Source organism: Martes martes, assembly GCF_963455335.1.
Source record: "Martes martes genome assembly, chromosome: 12".
Classification (NCBI taxonomy): Eukaryota; Metazoa; Chordata; class Mammalia; order Carnivora; family Mustelidae; genus Martes; species Martes martes.
In genome coordinates this window covers 89,104,128-89,124,087 of record NC_137900.1, presented here as the reverse complement: position 1 = coordinate 89,124,087, position 19,960 = coordinate 89,104,128, and the positions used below count along the sequence as shown (strand labels likewise).

The 19,960-nt window shown below is 57.7% G+C and overlaps 1 protein-coding gene across 2 annotated transcripts; it reads right to left on the bottom strand.

The window, feature by feature from the left end:
- Positions 1–2,800: 2,800 nt before the first annotated feature.
- Positions 2,801–16,429, bottom strand: SLC27A4 (solute carrier family 27 member 4). 2 transcript variants are annotated; one of them, XM_080820595.1, is made up of 13 exons: positions 16,278–16,429; positions 14,789–14,955; positions 12,236–12,630; positions 10,851–11,009; positions 9,691–9,760; positions 9,509–9,600; positions 8,371–8,480; positions 7,952–8,161; positions 7,510–7,636; positions 6,723–6,860; positions 6,392–6,556; positions 6,151–6,297; positions 2,801–3,634 (listed from the first exon to the last, which is right to left on the bottom strand). In XM_080820595.1, exons 2-13 carry the CDS (start codon positions 14,947–14,949, stop codon positions 3,477–3,479), a joined length of 1,932 nt encoding a protein of 643 aa, XP_080676721.1. In that variant the 5' UTR covers positions 14,950–14,955; positions 16,278–16,429; the 3' UTR covers positions 2,801–3,476. The 2 variants fall into 2 exon arrangements, with proteins under 2 accessions (XP_080676721.1, XP_080676720.1); XM_080820594.1 differs by having other exon boundaries at positions 16,259–16,341.
- Positions 16,430–19,960: the final 3,531 nt, after the last annotated feature.

Genomic DNA, 19,960 nt, shown 5'->3' with positions numbered 1-19,960 from the left:
AGCAGGGCCCCGTCCTCGGGGGGAGGGGCCAGCCATGCATTCAGGCCCCTTTGAAAGTCACTTGGTCACCCCCTCCCTTACTGCCACCGCCTCAATGGGCCCCTCGGAGGTATTTAACCTTCTTCCCAGGGATTGAAACTGATACGTAAAGCACTGGCCTGGTCGGCCACTTGCCCGTCCTGAGGGCGACAGGACCTCCGGGGATGTTCGAGGCAGGCACTTTCCAGCCTCCCCCTGGCACTGTGGCAGATGGCAACATTGAGGCTCGGGGAAGGGGGTTTGCAGCCCAGCGCTGCCATTCATGGGCTCTGTGGTCTAGGGAGAGATTTTGCCTCTCTGAGCCTCATTCCTCATCTGTGGAATGGGGATGAAAACAGCTGCTTTGTGGTATGGATGTAAAGAACCAACGCACAGAGTACGTTGCAAAGCGCCTGGCACAGAGGAGGGTCTCCATCCACGGTGGCCGTTGGCAAGTCTAAGGAAGTGGGTTTGACCCGATGCAGGGACCTCCTAGCCTCGCCTGGTCTCCGGAAGCGCATGCAAGGACAAGTGCCCACATATCTTGCTTCAGCTCTGCCCCACCCCTGACCCGCACTCCCTGCCTCCCTGCTTGCTGTGATCTGCCCTGCTCGCCGCACACTCCCAGGCCTCTTGTCTGGGACACTCTTCTCCCCCCAGTTTTGGATACCTCTTCCTTGAAAACCTCCCTGACCAGGAAACAGGGTTGCCCGCCTCACCGGGGTGCTGGGTTAACAGAGGTACAGCTAACAGCACACACCCTCTGCCTCTTCACTCGCCAGCTCCCTCTCTCCCCTGTCCCCAGTCAGCTCCCCGTCTGTCTTGCTCAAACCATGCACCGCCTCTGCCCGCCCCCCGTCCCCCCCACTCCCCTCCCCCTACCCCGCCTTTACAGTCTGCTCCAGAGATGAACTTACACGGTACTTTGTAAACCATGAAACACCATATAAATGTCTGGAAACGCCCAATAAGCAGTAGCTGCCCTTAACTTCACAAGCACATACTGAGATCTGCCGCGTGTGTGTGCGTGATGACTCACACAGCTGTGGTGAGGAAGATCGGAGGCAGATGGGAGAGCTCCCAAGGCCCTTCAAGGGGGTTCGGGGGATCGGTGTGGAAGTGGTCAACTCAGGCCTAGTCTGGGGTCTTAACACCTGAATATAGATCTTTTTAAAATCTTGTAACTGCTATGTACTGAGCAGACATCAGCACCAGACCGCATGTTAAGAGACCTCCAGGCACAATGCAAGCTCACCGTTATCCTAGACCTCCGTCCAGGGGAAGAACTGAGGCTTAGCCTGGCAGCTTGAACATATGCCTGTTCAAGCTGGAGCTTTTAACCGCCACTCTATGCTGCCTTTTGGGGACTGTGCTCAACCTCAACGAAGGAATGGGGCCCCCTGAGTGGGGCGCGCTATCCCATTGGGAAGCACTCAGGGCTAAGGATAAAAGAAACAAAGCCTTGACACAGGGTGCTCTGGGCTGGGTACCTGCCTGGGCCTGAGGTGGGATTCACAGCCCCTCCTTCGACTTCTGGAGGCTGAGTGGGAAGGACCAAGATGGCATTCTCCAGGCTCTGCCTGCCCTCTGCTGGTCACACTGGGACACCGCAGCCGTGACTGCCAACCCCCTCCACAACTCCCTCAGCACCACTCTCCAAGGACTCCAGCTCTGCCCCCCATTTACCCCCAAGGGCAGCATCAGATTCCTCTATCTTTCAGAGTCACTCCCCCAGGAGGCATCCCGGATCTCGCCCTGGCCATCTGCTGCAGGTCTTGGGCGGGGCCCACAGTTGGCTCCGCAGGCACGGGTGGAATGGAAGCTCTTTGGGCTTTCCCCTGGCCTTTTACACCAGGAGGGGGGGTGGGGGAGCAGGAAGCCACAGGGGCTTGGGTTTGCATTCCAGCCCCCAACCCCCACCCCCTACTGCTGTGTGACCTCAGCCAATGACTGACAGCCTGCGGTGAAGCTTGAAGAGCGAAGGCCAGGCCCAGGGGCACGCATTGCCTACTGCTTGGGGCTGGGACCGACTCGTGCCCAGCGCGCCCTGCGTTTCCAGCCTGGGTGTGACTCCAGCGATGGGGCCTCGGAGACAGCTGCCTCTCCACTGGTACAGCTGGCGCCGCAGCCCCGGAAGCTTTCCTGGACTCTGCCACAGCTGGTCAGGCAGCTCAGCTCTGGCTGGCACAGCCCCCAGACCCCTGGGAAATGCACGAGCAAGGGTCTGGAGATGGGATCAGACCCCGGGTTAAGGTTTTCTCCCTCAAAGGCTCTAAACAGCCCTTTCCTTGAAATGGGTACCTGTGCTCTCTGAATCCTCCTGATCATTCCCCCTTTCACAGATGCGGAGACGAGTCACTTGCCCTAGAGCGCAAACTCCAAAGTGACACAGCTGGTCTGGACTTTCAAGTTCATGCTATTAAATACACTGCCAACTGGGGGGCGCCTGGGTGGCTCAGTGCGTTAAAGCCTCTGCCTTCAGCTCGGGTCATGATCCCAGGGTCCTAGGATCGAGCCCTGCATTGGGCTCTCTGCTCAGCAGGGAGTCTGCTTCCCTTCCTCTCTCTCTCTGCCTGCCTCTCTGCCTACTTGTGATTTCTGGCTGTCAAATAAGTAAATAAAATCTTAAAAAATAAATAAATAAATAAATAAATAAATACACTGCCAACTTGTGGAGGGCGTCTTACCTGCTGTGTCCCTAAGTCTGAGTGAGTGAATGGGGTGGACGGGCAGGAGGTGGAGCCTGAGCAGGAGCAGTGAGCTCAGGCAGCGCACACAGGCTAGGGGGAGTCAAGGCAGTTTATTGGCCCGTGAAAGACCCCCCCCCAACCCCTCCTCCTCTCATAGCCAGCCCGGGACTGCGACGGAGAAAGTGATGGGGACAGACCTACAAGGAGAAAGGTCCTGCCTGAGGGGCAGCCAGGCTGCCACCCAGGAGAGGAGGATGGCGGGGGGCGGGGGAGGGCACTCAATCCAGGCCGCCTGCTGCAGGTCGGGGTCCTCCTCCGATCCTCCTGGAGGCACAGGCAGTGCTGAATGACACTGGAACAGCTCCGGGGCCAGGATCCTTCTCCTGCCGCCCCTGCCCACTCTGCTGGCTTCCTGAGTCTGGGGGTTTCTGCCCTGGTCCCATTTACAAGCTCCCTGCGCTCTGGAGAGTGCTTGGCAACCTTCCACCTGCCCCTGCCCTACCCAAGACATCATCATAAGGGGCCCAGAGGCCCCACCTGGCCTTGAAGACAGAACATGGACTTGAGGCTTTCACAGAAAGCCTCCTGGGGGACAGGGGGAGGCGGCAGTGAGTCACTTGGCAGTTTTGAGGGGGAGGGGGCCAGCACCTCGGGGTGGAGGTGCCGGGCCCTGCTTGCTTTGGTCTGGCATTGCCCTGGACCCCTCTGGGGTGGGAGCTGGGGCTCTGGATCCAGCACCCGCTGGCCCTTAGAGGGACTCGGGGCAAATCACAGCTTCTCCTCGCCTGCCTGGATGCGGGTGTAGGCCTCTTGGTCCAGCGGGACGTAGCGTCCCTTCCGGGCATCCAGGTAGAACAGCGGGTCTTTCACAACCGCTGGGTCAAAGCCTTCCTTCCGAAGTTCTGTCTTCTGTAACTTGAAGGTCCCTGAGGGAGCAGGGAAGATGGGTCAGAGGATGCAGGGCAGGGGCCTGAGCCCTGGGAAGCCGCATACCAAAGCTGAAGAGGGGCAGAGGAGGAGGGTGGGGGAAAACCTGGGAATGGGGCACGGAGCACAGCAGTGCACAGCCCTGGACACTTTGCAAAGGTGACTCCCGCTAATTAGATCACGCACCGCTGCTCAGAGCGGCCCTGGCGCTGTGGTGGGGGCCACGCTACCTGCCTTCTGCTTGCAGCTGGGGAAACTGAGCACCAAAGAGGGGAAACTATCCCTCTAAGGCCACACGCCCTGCGTGACAGCAGAGGGAGGGCCAGAGCCCGGGCCCTCTGTGCTTTGGGCACCTCCCAGGTACAGGCGTGAGCTCACGTCAGCTGCACATAAATCCCAGGGGCCGGTATCCACCATATTTTATGGAGTCTGCTACACTGCACGTGTTTTCAGCTTTTAACATCTCTATAGTTTAGAGCAACAGTTTCAACAGCAGCCCTGTTTTCTCAGTTGTAGCTCACGGAAACTGCACACGTCTCAGTCACTGGCATCAGCCCACTGGACAGAGGAATAAGACTGGCGCGGCGAGGCACACCCCGGGGCCAACACCACACAGCTAGTAAGCGCTGGAGCTGGGATCTGGACCCGGGTGCGACAGATGGCCAGAAATGGCCAGATTCCTTCCTTCCCTGGACGCACACTCTGCCGCCTGGTGGCCTGGCCACTTCTCCCAGCCAGAGCTGGGGTCTTTCTCACCCGCCACCTGAATCCAAAGCGACCTTGTGACTTGCTTTGACCCACAGAACATGAGTGTTTGGAGAGCCCAGGCCTTGAGGGGCCCTGCAGCTTCCACTCCAGGTGGGGTGCCTGTCGCCAGTGTAGTCTCCGAAGGGAGAGGAGCTGCAGAAAGCAGAGGTGAGACAGCCCAGGGATGTCCCCCCTGGACTGGCCCTATCCAGTAGGATAGCCACTGGCCATATGGGGCTCTATACATTTAATTAAAATGAAGGCAAATGTAAAATTCTGCTCCCCCGGCTCACAGGCCCCAGGGGGAGTGCTCAGTGGCTGCTCGGGGCTAGTGGCCGCAGTGTTGCTCAGTGCACACACCAGACATCGTCCTCATTGCAGACGGCTCTGCAGGTGGGCGCTGCTGGAGCAGCCTGCTGGGAGCCAGACGGGAAAGTAAGGACATCCTACCCTTTCCAGCCCCCAGCTAAATCACGAGCAATGGCCGCTCTTCCACACCAGGTGGGGCGGACGGAAGAACCGCTCGGTAGAACTTAACCCCAAACTGCTGACCCACAATCGAGAGCAAAAAAACGGCTGTTTTAAGCACTGCAGGGAGTTTAGGGACGTTTGTTCTGCAGCAAAGCCTCTGACACCTGAGGTCTCTTCCCTGCCTCTCTCCTGCACAGTCAGTGTCACCCAAACCTCAGGAGCTCCCAGCCTTGAGCAAGAGCCCAGCACCAGTGTCCCCATTAGACCCTCTACACTGCTTTAGGTGCTCCTATGAGCCTACCACCTGGCAAGGGTGACATGGGTCAGGGAAGACATTTCAGTAAGGCAGGGGTTGACATGATGAGCACAAGGGAGGTGGCCCAAGGATGAGCAGCTGGTGAGAGGCTGGGGGCGGGGGGCGGTGGTCAGGACAGGGCAGCAAGGACTGACTTCTGCCCATCAGGGGACCCGTCAGTGGTCCAACAGACAGAAGGCTGGCACTACCCAGCTATGTGACTGTGGACCCACCACTCACCTCTCTGCTGACAACAGTAACAGCCCCTTGCTAGTCTCCCTGCTCCCCCAGGGCCCGTAGCCCTCTCCCGCGCTCCACACAGCAGCCAGAGGGCCGTGTGGAACATGCACCTGACACAGGTTACTGCTCTACTCAAACACTTGTGGCTCCCTGCTGCCCTGACATAGCCCAGGCCCTCCCCAGCCCAGAGTCTTCTGGTCCCCGCTGGCCTCTCTGCCCCACCTGATGCCGCTGCCCACAGCTCTCTTGGCTCCGGCTTCAGGGACCTCCTTTCCTTCCTCTCCTGCCCAAGTGCCCTCTGGTCTTAGGGACCAGCCCAGAATGCCTCCCACTCCATTCAGGTCTCAGCTCAAAGGTCACCTCCTCCGGGGAGCCTCCCAGGCACTGCACCCCACTTCATTTGCTTTTCTGTCAGTTCGATCTGTATTCTCTTCTTTGCCCTTGGAAGTCCTTGTCCTGTGCTACCTCCCCCTAGACGGCAAAGGTCCCATCAGAATTAGTCACCTCAATCACCAAGGCCTAGCACGGAGCCTGGCAGGCACCCAGTAGGTACTCAGTGAATGTTTGTTCCACTCGTGTGTACGTGAGCCTTCTCTGTCTGAGGGCTCAGTCCGCTCACTTGTACGCAAGGAGGTCTGTGTACAATGACACAGCAATGCTGTGGCTGAAGGACAAATGACAGTCCCCCAGGTCCCAAAAAGGAGCCAGTTAGGGGCACAGGCCTGGAACCCTCCTGGACCTGGAGCAGGGGAGGGGACGTACCCGTTTTGTGTAGCTCCGGCAGGAAGCGCAGAAAGATGGGGCGGGCGTACAGGGGCAGCTCCTTCTCCAGCAGCTGTGCGAAGTGCCCCAGGTCACAGTCGCTGGCGGGGCTGGCCACAGCAGCCATTCCGGCCCGGCCCTCGGTTCCTGGGGGCGGCAGCGGGCACCGTGAGGGGCCGGTCGTGCCCCCTGGAGGTGCCTCCCCGCACATGCCTGGTGCCTCCCACCAGCCCGCGGGTACCTGGCACTTCTACACCGTACACGGCCACGTCGGCCATGGCCAGCAGGCGGCTGAGCGTGCCCTCCACCTCAGTGGTGGACACGTTCTCCCCTTTCCAGCGGAATGTGTCTCCCGTGCGGTCTCGGAAGTACAGGTAGCCCAGTTCGTCCATCACCAGCACGTCGCCTGCAGGGGCGGAGTATGAGGCAGGGTGGGGGCCAGCCGCACAGGACCCCGGGATCTGTTTGACGGGGAGGGTTGGGACTGGGGCCGTATTCTCGGAAGGTGGGGGAGGGCCCTTCATTTCTCTCCAGCCTGCCTCCCCCCCACAAAGGGGCTGGTGCCCACCCACCAGTGAGGTAGGCCTGGTCCCCCTTTTGGAACACGTCCTTGGCGATCTTCTTGTTGCTGGCACCCTGGTTCAGATAGCCGTCGAAGCGGCGCAAGGGGTCCTGCTGGATGATACGGCCCACCAGCTGGCCTGGCTCCCCTGGGGGTAGAGAGGGCAGCGCAGCTCTACCCTGGTGGCTTCCACTCCCCGTTCCCCACCCCCAAATGTGCCCTGCATTTTGATCTGACTTCTGGTCACACCGCTTTCCACAGAAACCCTATCTAGCTCTGGGGTGGGAGCCCCGAGGGCAGGGAGCTGCTCCTGGCGGGTCCAGTGCACGGGGGCCCTCAGTAACGTCTGGTCACGGAGCGGATGGCAAGACGAATGACACGAAAGGGTGGCCGAGCTCTACGTGGACAGCCTGACCAGAGCCAGCGCCCCTTTGGGCCCCTGGCTCTGCTCAAAGAGCTGTACGTTCCTTAGCACACACGACCCCCAGGGCAACTCCGGGAGGTGGCGCTGCCATCAGCCTCAATGGCACATGAGGGAACTCGGCCACAGAGCTTAGAGGCTAAGCCAGGGTCCACTCGGGGGTCCTCCACACAACAATGAATCAACGGACTGATGGGTAGAAGGGATGAGGAATGGAAGGACAGGTGGAGAAAAAATAAATGATGTGTCGTCCTAAGAGTAGAGCGGAGTGATGGCCACTGGTCAGAAAAGGGCTTCCCACTCACCCAGCCCAGTGCCATCTCCCTCCCGGCTTAACCTCTCCTGCTCTGACCCTACTTCCAACCCTGGGGCAGACCTGGCTGGCAGGGAAGGCAGACGCCATCGGGCCCCCGGATCAGTTCCATGGTGTCCTCGTTGACTCGTACCAGCCGGATAGGGTACACAAAGGACAGGATGCGGCTGTTGAAACCACAGGCTCCCACCTGCAAAGGCCAAGACTTGGGCCTGAGACTGGACAGCATTAGGAGGCCTGGTGCCCACACCAGACAGTGCCCCAACCAGACAGTGGGGGGCTTGGCGCCCACACTCTGCGCTGCACCCCTCCTGCCCTGACCAGACAGCAGGACGCTCCGGTGCCCACACTCCACACTGCACCCACGCTGCCCTGACCAGACCGCGGGGGGCTAGAGCACCCACACTCCATGCTGCATCCCTGCTGCCCCGACCAGACAGTGGGAGGCTCCAGCGCCCACATTCCGCGCTGCACCCCACCCGCCCTCCACTGTCCCACTGCCCACCTGGCTGTCAAAGTTGCCCAAACTGCAGTTACATTCTGTGGCCCCATAGAACTCTGCCACCTGGGGGATGTGGAAACGGCTAGAAAAGTCGGTCCAGATGGACTGGCGGAGGCCGTTGCCGAGTGCCATGCGCACCCGGTGCTGGTGCTCCGCCTCCCGGGGCGGCTGGTTCAGGAGGTAGCGGCACAGCTCACCGATGTACTGCACAATCTAGGGGTGGAGCGGGTGTAAGGCTGGCCCGCAATCGCTCTCCCTTCACCTCCTAACCCCATGGGCCCTGGGCCTCAGTCTCCCCACTGGAACACCAGAAATGGTGCCCCTGGTGAACGATTGGCCTCAGTGGCAAGGCAGATGTCCCCAAACAAGGCCGACAGGTCACGCGGACACAGGGATACTCGTCCTCTGGCTTCCTCACTCACCGTGCAGTTGTACTTGATACAGTCGTCCCAGAACCGGGAGGCTGAGAACTTCTTCCGGATGACCACTGTCATGCCGTGCAGTAGGCACTGCCCCATGCCCACGATGTTTCCTAAAGGCGGGGGCAGAGAGGGGCACATGGAGGTCAGGGAGCCAGGACACCCCTCCTTCCAGAGTCTCCTCTGGCCCAGCCCGTCTCCTCAAAAGCCCTTTCCCAGGCCCTCTCTCCTGTCCTGTTCCTCCAGCACTAACTAATCACACCTCTCCCCTCGTCAGATACCTCCCATGGTTCCCCAGTGCCTCCCCAGTATGGGATCGAGGGCATGCTCCTTAGACGGTCGCGGGGGCCCCGGAGCTGGCCCTAAGCTCCTGCTCTTGTACCTAGAAAGCTGCCATTCAGCAGAGGGGGACCAAGCTAGCTCTCCTCACTTCCGCAACTCACATCTGCCTGACTAGGGAGCACCTCCTCCAGGAAGCCTTCCTGACCATCACTGGGCTCTTCTCTTGAGCTGAGCTCCTGCTCCCTGCCTGTCTCCACATTCACCATGCCATTTCTTTTTTTTTTTTTTTTAAAGGTTTTATTTATTTATTTGACAGACAGAGATCACAAGTAGGCAGAGAGGCAGGCAGAGAGAGAGGAGGAAGCAGGCTCCCTGTTGAGCAGAGAGCCCGATACGGGACTCGATCCCAGGACCCTGGGATCAAGACCTGAGCCAAAAGCAGAGGCTTTAACCCACTGAGCCACCCAGGTTCCCCACCATGCCATTTCTTGTATAAAGTCAGGTGAGTTCCCATTTTCATCCTGCCCTAAATCCATACGGGACTTTAAGCACCCTGAGGGCAAGAATAAACTATTCTACCTCTGTGCTGCCCTTCCCAAGCCGCAAGGCTGTGTACACCTGAGGAAACGAACTGCCGGGCTGGACCAGCCCTAGCATCCTGCGGGACGTAGCCACACACACTGTGAAACTGGTGTGGCCGTCTTTCGTTCAGAGGCCCAGTCAATGGCCATATCTGAATCTGAACCTAGATTTGACTCCAAAGCTCACGTACTTCTACCCACAAGATGCTGCCTGCCAAGAGGGGGTGGGCTTCCCAAGGCCCCAGAGCGCGGGAGGCTGGGAGGGCGGCCCCGGTTACCTGCGGAGTGGTAGAGGGGCAGGCAATCGTAGACAATGTCGTCGGGCCGCATCCGGAATCCGTAGTACACCAGGGCGGCCATGCGGTAATACCTGGGAGGGCACAGACAGGGCACTTCGCAAGCCCCTGGGGAGGCAGGAGGAGGGGCTCCCGGGCTCCATCCCCCAGCACGTGCCCCTTACCTGCTGTGCACCACGATGGCGGCTTTGGGCAGCCCCGTGGTGCCCGACGTGTAGATGTAGAAGAGCTTATCTGAAGAAGAGAGAGACACATGAGGGGCTGTGAGAAGAGACCACTCAGGGCTGGGGAGACACTGGCTGCTGGGAGCTGTATCCACGGAGCTCCTGCACCGCAGATCTTGTCTCTACACCACCCAGTGGCCCAGCTCGGGGACTGTCACGTTCGGTTAGGCAGAGGCTCAGCCACCTCCCCGCCGCCCACCCCAATGGGTGGGAGGTTCTAGGAAGCCAGGTACGCCCTGGGATGACTGCATGTTATGTGTGGCTGGGCCTGAGGACACCAGGCTGACCCTGGCAGAGACCCTGCCCTCGAGCTGCTTACAAAAGCACCAGGGAGACAAAATTCACACATGACAGAGATAAAATGACCACGATGCCAACAAAGACCAGTTCCTGAGCACTTTCTGTCACACCCCAGCTTTCCACTCTACCTTTTTCAAACCCCAAAGCTGCTCCATAAAATCGATTCTGTTACCGGCCCCGCTGTCACAGCTGTGGGAACCGAGGCTCAGAGAGAGGCGAGCTCAGGGGCTCAGGACACCAGTGAAGTGGTGGGACTGAGGCATGAACTCAGTGCCAGCTCTGATCCTCCGGGCACTGCAGTGAACTGGGGGCTCCACAGGGCCTGGTGGAGCGCAGGAGAGGCTGCAGGGTCAGAGGCTGCCTGGAGGAGGGGGTGGGGCGGCAAGGCAGCCCATGCACGGAGAGGACTCCAGGCTGACAGGTGCTGGGTGAATATTTAGGAGGTCTAGCCTCTGGCCCGACCCCAGCCGAAATTCAGACCGAGCAGTCTGCTGGGCTCCACATGATCCTGCTGCATGTGACAGGCAGCCACGAAGGCTTGTTCAACAAGTCAAAGGATCGGGTTTTGTGAGCTCCTGAGTACTTGGCACCGTGCCTGGCATCTTTACACACACATGCTCTTTAGCCCTCAGAGTGACCCCATGGTCACTGTCCTCATCTTCCCAGATGGAGAAAGGGAGGTGACAGGACTCACTCCAGGTCACACAGCAAGTTTGCAGAAGAACCCAGGCCTCTGGCTGTGGGGCCAGCACTCTGTCCTGGGCCCATCCGAGAACCCCTCCATGGGGTGGGGAACCCACCTGTGAAGCCCTTGTTGGGACGACTGGGCAGGTGCTTGGGGGCTTCCTCCAGCAGGGGGTCTAGGTGCTCTGTGCCGGCGGGCACTGTGCTTGGCTCCCAGGGGCCGGAGCAGAGGAGGCTGAGCGAGGGGTCCAGGCTGCCTTGGATTTCAAAAATGGCTGCAGGGGAGACAGGGGCGATCAGCAGGCAGGCTGAGAACCTCACGTCCCCAGAACCTCTGCTCGTGTCAGGGCTGGCGTGTTGTCAGGGGGGACGGGCTGTGTGCAGGGAGGAGGATGCGTGAAGCACCTGGGTCCTGGTTATTAGATGCTGACAGGAGCAAGAGCTCCCTAGCTGCCCAGCGGGCTCCTTACGTGCGCGCTCCTGCTCACACAGCCCAGGAGGTAGGCACCAACAGCAGCCCCTAGGTGAGAAGACAAGGATCCGAGAATGGGAGGGTCTGCTCTCAGCTAGAATGTGCTGGAGCTGGGATGCCAAACCAGCTCTACCGCATGCTGACATCTACACCCTTACACGCTGTACCACGCTCCTCTGCGGGCGCCGGTTAGAAGGGAGGTGTGGAGGGTCAGAGGTCAGCAGCCTCCAGCCTCTTCAGAAGGTGGGAACCTTCCCTCAGGCTCCCTGGTGCACTGCAGCAGTCTAGATACTCACCTGCACTGGACACAGACCACTCGTGGCCCCTCGGCTCCACTTCTGCCTCCCTCTAGATTTGTCCAACCCTCCGCCTTCTCCTTGCAGCATCCTTCCTCTCCCCTTCTCGGGACGTCAGTAACCTTCCCCGCCATCATCCCCCACCACAGCAGTCAAGCCCAGGATGAAATCCTGCTTCAGTGTGACCCTATGTGAGCTCCTGTCGCCACTCTGAACGTCTGTCTCCTCATCTGTAAAGCCAAGAGAGCCATCCCTACCTCACCAGGCTTTGTAGAGAGGAGAGCTGCTTTTGTAAAGCACCGAGCTCAGTACTCAGTCAGTGCTCAACGTGGCAGCAAAGAAAACATTAGCTTTGCCAGAGACCAGAGAATACGTTCTTGCTCTCATTTTATAGATGAGGCAAATGAGGCCTAATTAGCCACCAGGAATGGTTACCATTATCTCTGCGGGCTCACCTAGTAGCGGCCACTTTGTTAGTGCTTCAGGCGAAGGCTCTTCTTGAAAATGATATGGGGCAGGTACTACAGTGAGGAAACTGAGTCACAGACATTTCCAGTCTCTTACTCAGGATCTCCAGCTTACAGTGGCAGGGCCCAGGCTGTCTGACACCAGGGCTCATGGCCTTCGCTTCTGAGCCATACAGCCTCCCCCAGGCCTGGAGTCGGTGTGGGGGGCTGTGGTATGTGCAAGACCCTGTGGGCCTCCTACACTGACCCCACAGCCCGGGACTCACCTGAGGCCATCTCACTGCCGAAGACGAGGACGCGGGCCTGGGAGGTGGTCAGGCAGTGGCGCAGGGCGTCCCGCCGGAGGTTGGTGTTGATCAGTGCTGCCTCCACGCCCAGCTTGGCCATGCCTAGCCACAGGCCCACAAACTCGTTGCGATTCTCCATGAAGAGAGCAGCCACATCGCCGGAGGCCAGGCCCCGAGCCTGCAGGAAGTTGGCCACGCTGCTGGAGTAATCATCCAGCTGGCGGAAGGTCCAGTGGGTGTCCGTGCCCTCAAAGATCAAGGCTGTCTTGTCGGGGTGGCGCTGTACCGTAGAGGCAAACAAAATGGGCACTGTCCGCTGCTCCCGCAGGTACCGCCGGACCTTTGCCTTCACCTTGAGGAGTACCATGCCGCCGCTAGGTGGGAGCAAGCAAGGGAGCCATGACTACTGGGGTTGGGAGTGGGGTCCCGATACCCCGGCCCAGGTGGCTGTCCCACAAGCCTGAGGCTCCTGAGCCCAATCACTTGCAACACTCCCCTTTCCCAGCACTGGTGTGCTGGGCACTATTGTAGGTGCTGGCCCACCAATGCTGCACAGTAACACCAGGCACCTGGGCAATGACTCCGCCCCCAGTGCAGAGGAGGAAATGAGGGTCTGCAGCACCACAGCTTGCCTAGGCTTCACAGGCTGAGATGAGGACCCCGGTCCTCTCTGGCTCCAGAGTTCAACACCTACGACCCTCGAAGCTCTGCTCTGAGTCTGCTGCAAAGTCAGAGTCTTCCTGAACTCCAGGGTCCAAGTCAAAGTCCCAACTCATTTGGGACCGCCCTGTACTGCACCTTTCCAGGCCCCTGCCACAGTAAACAAAGGGTAAGTTTGAGACTTGTTCAGTCTCCTTCTCTGTGAACCCACCAAGGCCAAGGCTCCATCCTGTTCACCACCTTGTCCCCTGCACCCCCAACTCAGTGCCAGGCCTAGAGCTTCACCAAATGTAGAATCACTGGGCAAAAACTACGGAAAGGGTCCAGATGCCCATCGACAGAGGAAAGGATAAAGAAAATGGGGGATACATATATATATATATATATATACACACACACACACACACACACACACACACACACACAATGGAATATTACACAGCCATCAAAAAAGGGAAACCTTGCCATTGGCAATGATGTGGATGGAACTAGAGGATACTATGCTAAGGAAAATAAGTCAATTAGAGAAAGATAATTATCATATGATCTCACTAATATGTGGAATTTGAGAAACAAGGCAGAGGATCATAGGGGAAGAGAGGAAAAAATGAAACAAGATGAAACCAGAGAGGGAAACAAGCCGTAAGAGACTCTTAATCTAAGGAAACAAGCTGAAGGCTGCTGGAGGGGAGAGGAATGGGGGATCGGATGACTGGGTGGGGGACACTAGGAGGGTACATGTTGTAATGAGCAGTGGGTATTATATAAGACTGATAAATCACAGATCTATACTGCTGAAACAAGTAATACATTATGTTAATTAATGGAATTTAAATTTAAAAACAAATAAATAAGTAATTAAAAAAAAAAAAAAAAGAATCACTTGGCAATATCCCCTTTCCTGCCCTGCCTCTGGCCTCCTCTGACCTTTGAAATCTTCCAGTTCCCTGACTTCTATGCCTATTCAGATGCTGCGCCCTCTGGCTGGAATCCCCAGCTCCCATCACCTGGAGATGCCACTCAACTACACCTTTTTGTCTCCAGGCAGCCTTCTCTGATTCCCCAAGGCCCTGGCCTGAAGCCATCTCTCCCTGCCCTACACTCCCACAGCTCTCTGCTAGCACCCTTCCGGCAGTGGCCACTCAGTACTTCCTTTTACAATTAATTCAGATGACAGGTGCTGAGCTGCCTGTTCTGAGTGCGGGTCACTGTGCTGAGCACTAGGACACCACTGTGAGCAAGGCTGCCAGGGTCTCTGCCCACACAGTACTGTTAGTTTAGGGATTTACTGGATCTCCTTATCTCCCTGACCAGTCTGAGCTGGGCCCAAGACTAGGTCGGCTTTCCCCTCCCTGAGTCCCAGAGGCAGCCTAATGCCTGGCACACAGCAGGTAGCAGCAGGTGTTTCTGGTACAGGAGAGCCCTGTGGACAGTACCTGACTTTCTCTGGGGAGCAGGTTTCCCCAGACATCTGATATGGGGCCCTGATCTCAACCCTGTGCCCTCTCGGACTTACGGACACAGACCTTCCCACGGGGTTCCTCTTCATTTTCTCACAAGCTACTGCTTAGCCTTAGGACCCTTTGCAGATGTCTTCTTGACACACCTGGTATTCAGTGTATGTCCTGGGCCCCTAAATCTGCCCTAGGCTAAACGGCACCAAGTTAGGGAGATCTCCTAGGAGAAAACTTTCACCTTGGCAATGGAGATACCAGGTACCAGCGCCTGGGGAAGGGGGTAAAGCAGAGGCTGCTCCTCTGGGGCCCAGGGGGCCTGTGCTCGTAGAGACCCGGTCTGTAGAGATTTTGGGAACTAGGAGCCCATTGTGTTATAGGAGCATCCAGGGCTGGACGGACCAGACCAGATACTCACAAGATATCACGCCTTATGGTCTTGACGAAGATTCGGACAAAGCGCCAACCTCCGGACCCCAAGTAGAGGAACAGCAGGGAGAACCCCACTTGGGTCCAAGGCAGTTTCAGCACCAGCTTGGAGAACAGCAGCACCCCCACCAGAGATGCCCCGAGCAGCATTGTGGCCTGTGGGCACAGAACAGTCAGTGGAGCCAAATGTCTACGTCCCCTACCTCCAGGTCCAGGCAGCCACTATGTTCCTAAGGGTCAACCTGTAGTGAGGCTTAGTCATACAAGTAGGTAGCTGAGGATGGGGTCCCTTTCCAGGGCTGCCTTGAAGGGACAGGCTAGAAGCATGGGCCTTGAGAAGAGGAGTGTCATGACTAAGAGGCAGAGGCTGAGTTCTAGCCCCTTAGTCCCATCTCCTCCTCCAACTGTCCCTGTGACCTTGGATAAGTTAGTTCTCTCCTACTTTAGGCCTTAGCCTCCCCCTCTACATTACGGGTATAGTGAGAATTGCTCTTGGAAGCCCTTCCAGCCAAAACAGGACAGTCCACTCTCCTAACATCCAGGATCTCTAACCAAAATGGCTTGGGGGGTGGTATTAACTTAAGTGTCTCTGGCTTGATTCCTCATCCAAAGAACCTCCTTGGGTCTTTGGATGAACAGGGCAAGCCACAATACCCAAAGGGGCAGCTCCCTGGGAAGGGGCCTGGCTCCCACCCAGCTCGCAAACTCAGACAGTGTCATGTCTCTGCTGGCCCACAGAGGGCGACAGAGCAAATGGGTTAGAGCCTGGAGGTGCCTGAGAGGTGACTGCCTAGAAGGGAAAGGTGTTTGAGGGAGCACTGGAGGGCCCTGAAGTCACCCCCTACAAACACACTCGGCAAGGCACTCCGATGACTCTTTGGGGATTGGGCTAAAGAGGAAGGGGAACGGCTGACTGGACTGACATTAGGACTCTTGGTCTCTACTCCTGGCGCTTTAGGGACTGACTCAAGAGCCAGCAGATGGGACTCAGTTTTCTCTCAGGGTTCTCCTATTCCTGGGGAGGAGCTGAAGGTCATGACTATGATGTAGCCTCACGGTCTCCAAGCCAGGATGAAGACATGGTCTGGACCCCAGGGAGTCCTTACAGACCATCTCCCCGCTTCACACAAAAAGCAAAAGCCGGGAGGAGGACCAAACCAGCGCTCCCGTATCCAATGCCAAGGTCTCTAAGGTCTTCAGACCCCTGGGTTCCCAAAGCCGGCCAGGGCAGAGAACAGGAACCCGTCCCGGAAGGCTGGGGGATGGGACGAGAAGGGAAGGGGATGCCGACATCCCTCGGGCCCCCGTCCCGTGTCACTGTGAACCGCCCTCGCTCCTAAGCAGCCAGGGCAGCATAGCGCCCGGCAAGGAGACGGAGCAGCAGGGCGCCCCCCTCACCCCAGCCAGCCCCACCACCTCCCCACGCCTCAGCCGGGCACATTCCCCGCCCGGGACCCACCGACTTGGCCTATGCTCACCCGGAGTCGGCCCCGCCGCGCGGCGCCCCGTCCAGATGCGGCCTGGCTGCGGCAGCGTAGTGGGTAGCGCGGGGGGCATGAGCCGCCCCTGGGCGCGCAGAGCCGGGTCTCAGCGGAGCTCCACCGGCTCTGCGCCCTGCATGGCCCGGCCGCCCAGCCAGCCCCGCCCGCAGCCCGGCCCCGCCCGTCCGCGACGCTCCTCCCCCGCCCGCCTCCTGCAACCCAAACCGGCTGCGCCGGCCCGCAGCACCGCCTCCCGCGCCTTCCCCGCGGCCCGTGAGCCGCAGAGACCTCGGCGCCGCGCAGCCCCAACGCGCCCGACGCCGCCCGGCCCAGCCCGCCCTGCGCGCGCGACGGCCCCGGGCGGCGCCCCGCGCGGTACGCTGGGAGTTGTAGTCCGCGCCGTGCAGCCCCGCCCCGCCCCCCGGGAGGGAAGGAGACGCGCGGGCTGGGTCTGGGCCCGGAGCCGGCAAGCCCCTGGCGTTGGCACGTTGTGGGGAGCACCCCCACCCGCAGCGTGGGCGGAGAATCCGGAGTGTGCGCGCAGAGACGGGCAGGGTTCCACCAAGGCCGACGCCACGCCAAAAGAACGCTGAAAGGGCGGTGTAGGCAGAGAAGTGAGCTGAGAGAGAGGTTAAGTAGCTGGCTCTGTGGCGCAATGGATAGCGCATTGGACTTCTAGCCGATCCTGGTGTGGTGATTCAAAGGTTGTGGGTTCGAGTCCCACCAGAGTCGAATTTTGATAGCTCCTCCCTCACTTTCATGTGGATATTTTAGGGACTCTAGTACCTTCACATGATTCAGAAGATGTGCAGAGTTGAGGCGGGGACCTCTGTATCTGCGACAGCAATAAACAGGACGTCAGGGCTATTACCTCAGCATTCTTTCCCATCCTTGGTATCTTGCAAGCACGCAGGTGCACCTGGTGGTACAAAGGGTACGGATCTGTAGACTTGTACCTAACCGGCCTCTGATCGCTCTGGACCTTACCCGGAAATCAGCTAACTTCCAAGCCTAGGACTGGATTTGCCATCCCACCTGCCAAGCCCCGGGACATTGGCCAGCTTCCCAGTGCTGTGTCGTTCTGGGCCTCTGAAAACTTGGTTCCTTGATAATCAAACATGTTGGGCATGCACAATTTCCACTTATCCTTTTATTTTATTTTTTAAAATATTTTATTTGTTTGTTTAAGAGAGAGTATGCAAGTCGGGGAGGAGAAGAGGGAGAGGGGCAAGCCGACACTCCACACTGATCCTGGAGCCCAATATGGGGCTTGAGCTCACAACCCTGAGTTCATGACCTGAGCGGAAATCAAGAGTCTGTCGCTCAACTTACTGAGCCACCCAGGCGCCCCACCGCTTACCCTTTTTTTTTTTTTTTAAAGATTTTATTTATTTATTTGGCAGAGAGATTACAAGTAGGCAGAGAGGCAGATGGGGGGATAGCGAGTTGTGGGGGATAGCGAGTTGTGGGGGATAGCAGGCTCCCTCCTGAGCAGAGAACTGGATGTGGGGCTCGATCCCAGGACCCTGAGATCATGACCTGAGCCGAAGACAGAAGCTCAACCCACTGAGCCACCCAGGTGCCCCCCCCACCACTTATCCTTAAATACATCCCCTAATTCCTTAATCCGGGAAGAAATCCGTAAAGGGGGGAAGGGCAGTTTTCAGAGTCTCCTCATAGAAATGAAAAATGAAATTTTGGTCTGAGAAGTACTTGGATTTATTCTTTTCAGAGTATAGAGTGCATCCATTTGGGGAACCCAGGTAAATTAAAGCTCTGGCCCACCCCATCGCTATTACATTCAAGAGGCAGTGTGGTGCAGTGGTGATGGGCCTCTGCGTTGGCGTCCAACAGATACGGAACAGCTTCTCAGCTGAAAGTCTCTACTTCTTACGTATGAAAATGAGGACATACTACGAGTGCTCAAACCTTACAGAGTTTGAGTTGGCGTATGACATATTTTATTTACTATCGTAATTTATAAGCGTACTGACCACAAAGCACATTCAAAATCTAGATATGAAGATTATCTCTGATTATGTCCACAGGGCTTAGCTTGATAAATATTTGTTGAATGAATGACAGGCTTGAAGGCTCTGACTTGATCCAGGCCAGGATCCATGGATATAATAAACATGATCATTTCCACATTGTCTGCTGAGGTCACGTGTAATGTGGGCAAAGGAGATGGAAGATGGTGCTGGTGTGCAGCCCTGCTGCTCTCCTCCACCCAGCCTGGTCACAAAGGTGAAGCCAAAGCAGTACTCCACCCAGCCCCTAGACCTGGCCTGAGGGGGGTGTGACACAGAGGTAACAGAACAGTCTGTCTTCAAATTGCTTACAATCTAGATGGACGCAGAGAGAGGCAAGTGGAGGTTAGATCACTAAATAGGTTGCCCTTCAGCAAGTGCCCACCGTACTTCTGTCAACACCCACCGCACACTATTACGACTTGTCTTCTTTGCCTTCCCAGTTAGGTGCATCTGGTTTTCACTCCTAGGTGCACCTGAGGCACTGGGCAAATCACCTCTCCTTGTGGAGGCTCGGTGTCCTCATTTCTTTTTTTAAGATTTTATTTTTAAGTAATCTCTACACCCGGTGTGGGGTTTGAACTCACAACCCCAAGACCAAGAGTCCCGTGCTCTACAGACTGAGCCAGCCAGGTGCCCCCTCAGTGTCCTCATTACAGAATGGGAATACAGTCATCATGGTTCCTGCCTCCTTGCGCTGGGTATGGACTCAATGAGATGGCGCGTGGCAGGCTCTCGGCACAGGGCGGGCACGTCGAAGGCCGTTGGCTGTTGGCTGTTGTAACTGCTCGACTCCAAGAGGGCGGGGATGCCGCTGTCTCCATCACCACGGGACCCCTCCCGTTTGGCTGACACTCAGGAGGTATTTGTGAAATAACCGGAGACCAGGGGCGTTGTGCAGCAGGACACATGGACGGGGGAGGGCCGTGTGGTGGGAAACGTGACTGGAAATGCCTCTGCGTGCCAGGCAGTGAAGAGCCACTGAGGGCTCCTGAGAAGGCCAGGTGTTGGGTGCTATCGTCTGTGGGACAGGCTGAGCTTAGGCTGACCTCACTGTGGGCTCCTTTCCACTGACATGACCCCCATCTGCCCTGCATTGGAGAATTAGCACCAGCACTCGAACCTCCAGACTTGCCAGATGAGAGAACGCCATTTGGACTCACTTTGAAGGCGCTTGAGTTCCCCAGGGGACAGAAGTGGTTTGGCCCCTGGCACGCAGTGAATGTTTACCCTGTAGATCCGGGGTCACACTTGGCATTGGGACCTCTGAACTACAGAAGTCCTCCCACTCTGGGTGTGTGCAAAACAAACACCTCTGGCCTCATTGCGTACATGGTGACTTCAGAGGCCGCGAAGGAACTTCCTGGCAAATGACAGCTTCTACTTCCTGAACACGTACTATGTGGTCAGTCACTACACACGCATAATGGCCCTGCTGTGGGATAGGTATATACTCTCCCCGCGTTTCAGGTGGGGAGCCAGGGGCTCAAAGGGGTGACGGGACTACCGCAAGGGTGCAGTGCTGGGCAGGGCCAGGGCCAGGTCTGTCTGTCCTCAGAGCCTGTGCCCCCAAACGTTGCTCTGAGGCCAGCTACCAATGGCTATTATCAGGCAGAGGGAAAGGGAGCTTTCTCTGAGCTACCAGGAGAG

Coding starts and splice junctions, on each gene's coding strand:
- SLC27A4 (XM_080820595.1), bottom strand. CDS start 14,949: ATGCTGCTCGGGGCATCTCTGGTGGGGGTGCTGCTGTTCTCCAAGCTG. Junction 9,601..9,690: donor GCCATCGTGGTGCACAGCAG/GTAAGGGGCACG, acceptor GTGCCCTCCCAG/GTATTACCGCATGGCCGCCC. Junction 6,557..6,722: donor GGACCAGGCCTACCTCACTG/GTGGGTGGGCAC, acceptor CCGCCCCTGCAG/GCGACGTGCTGGTGATGGAC.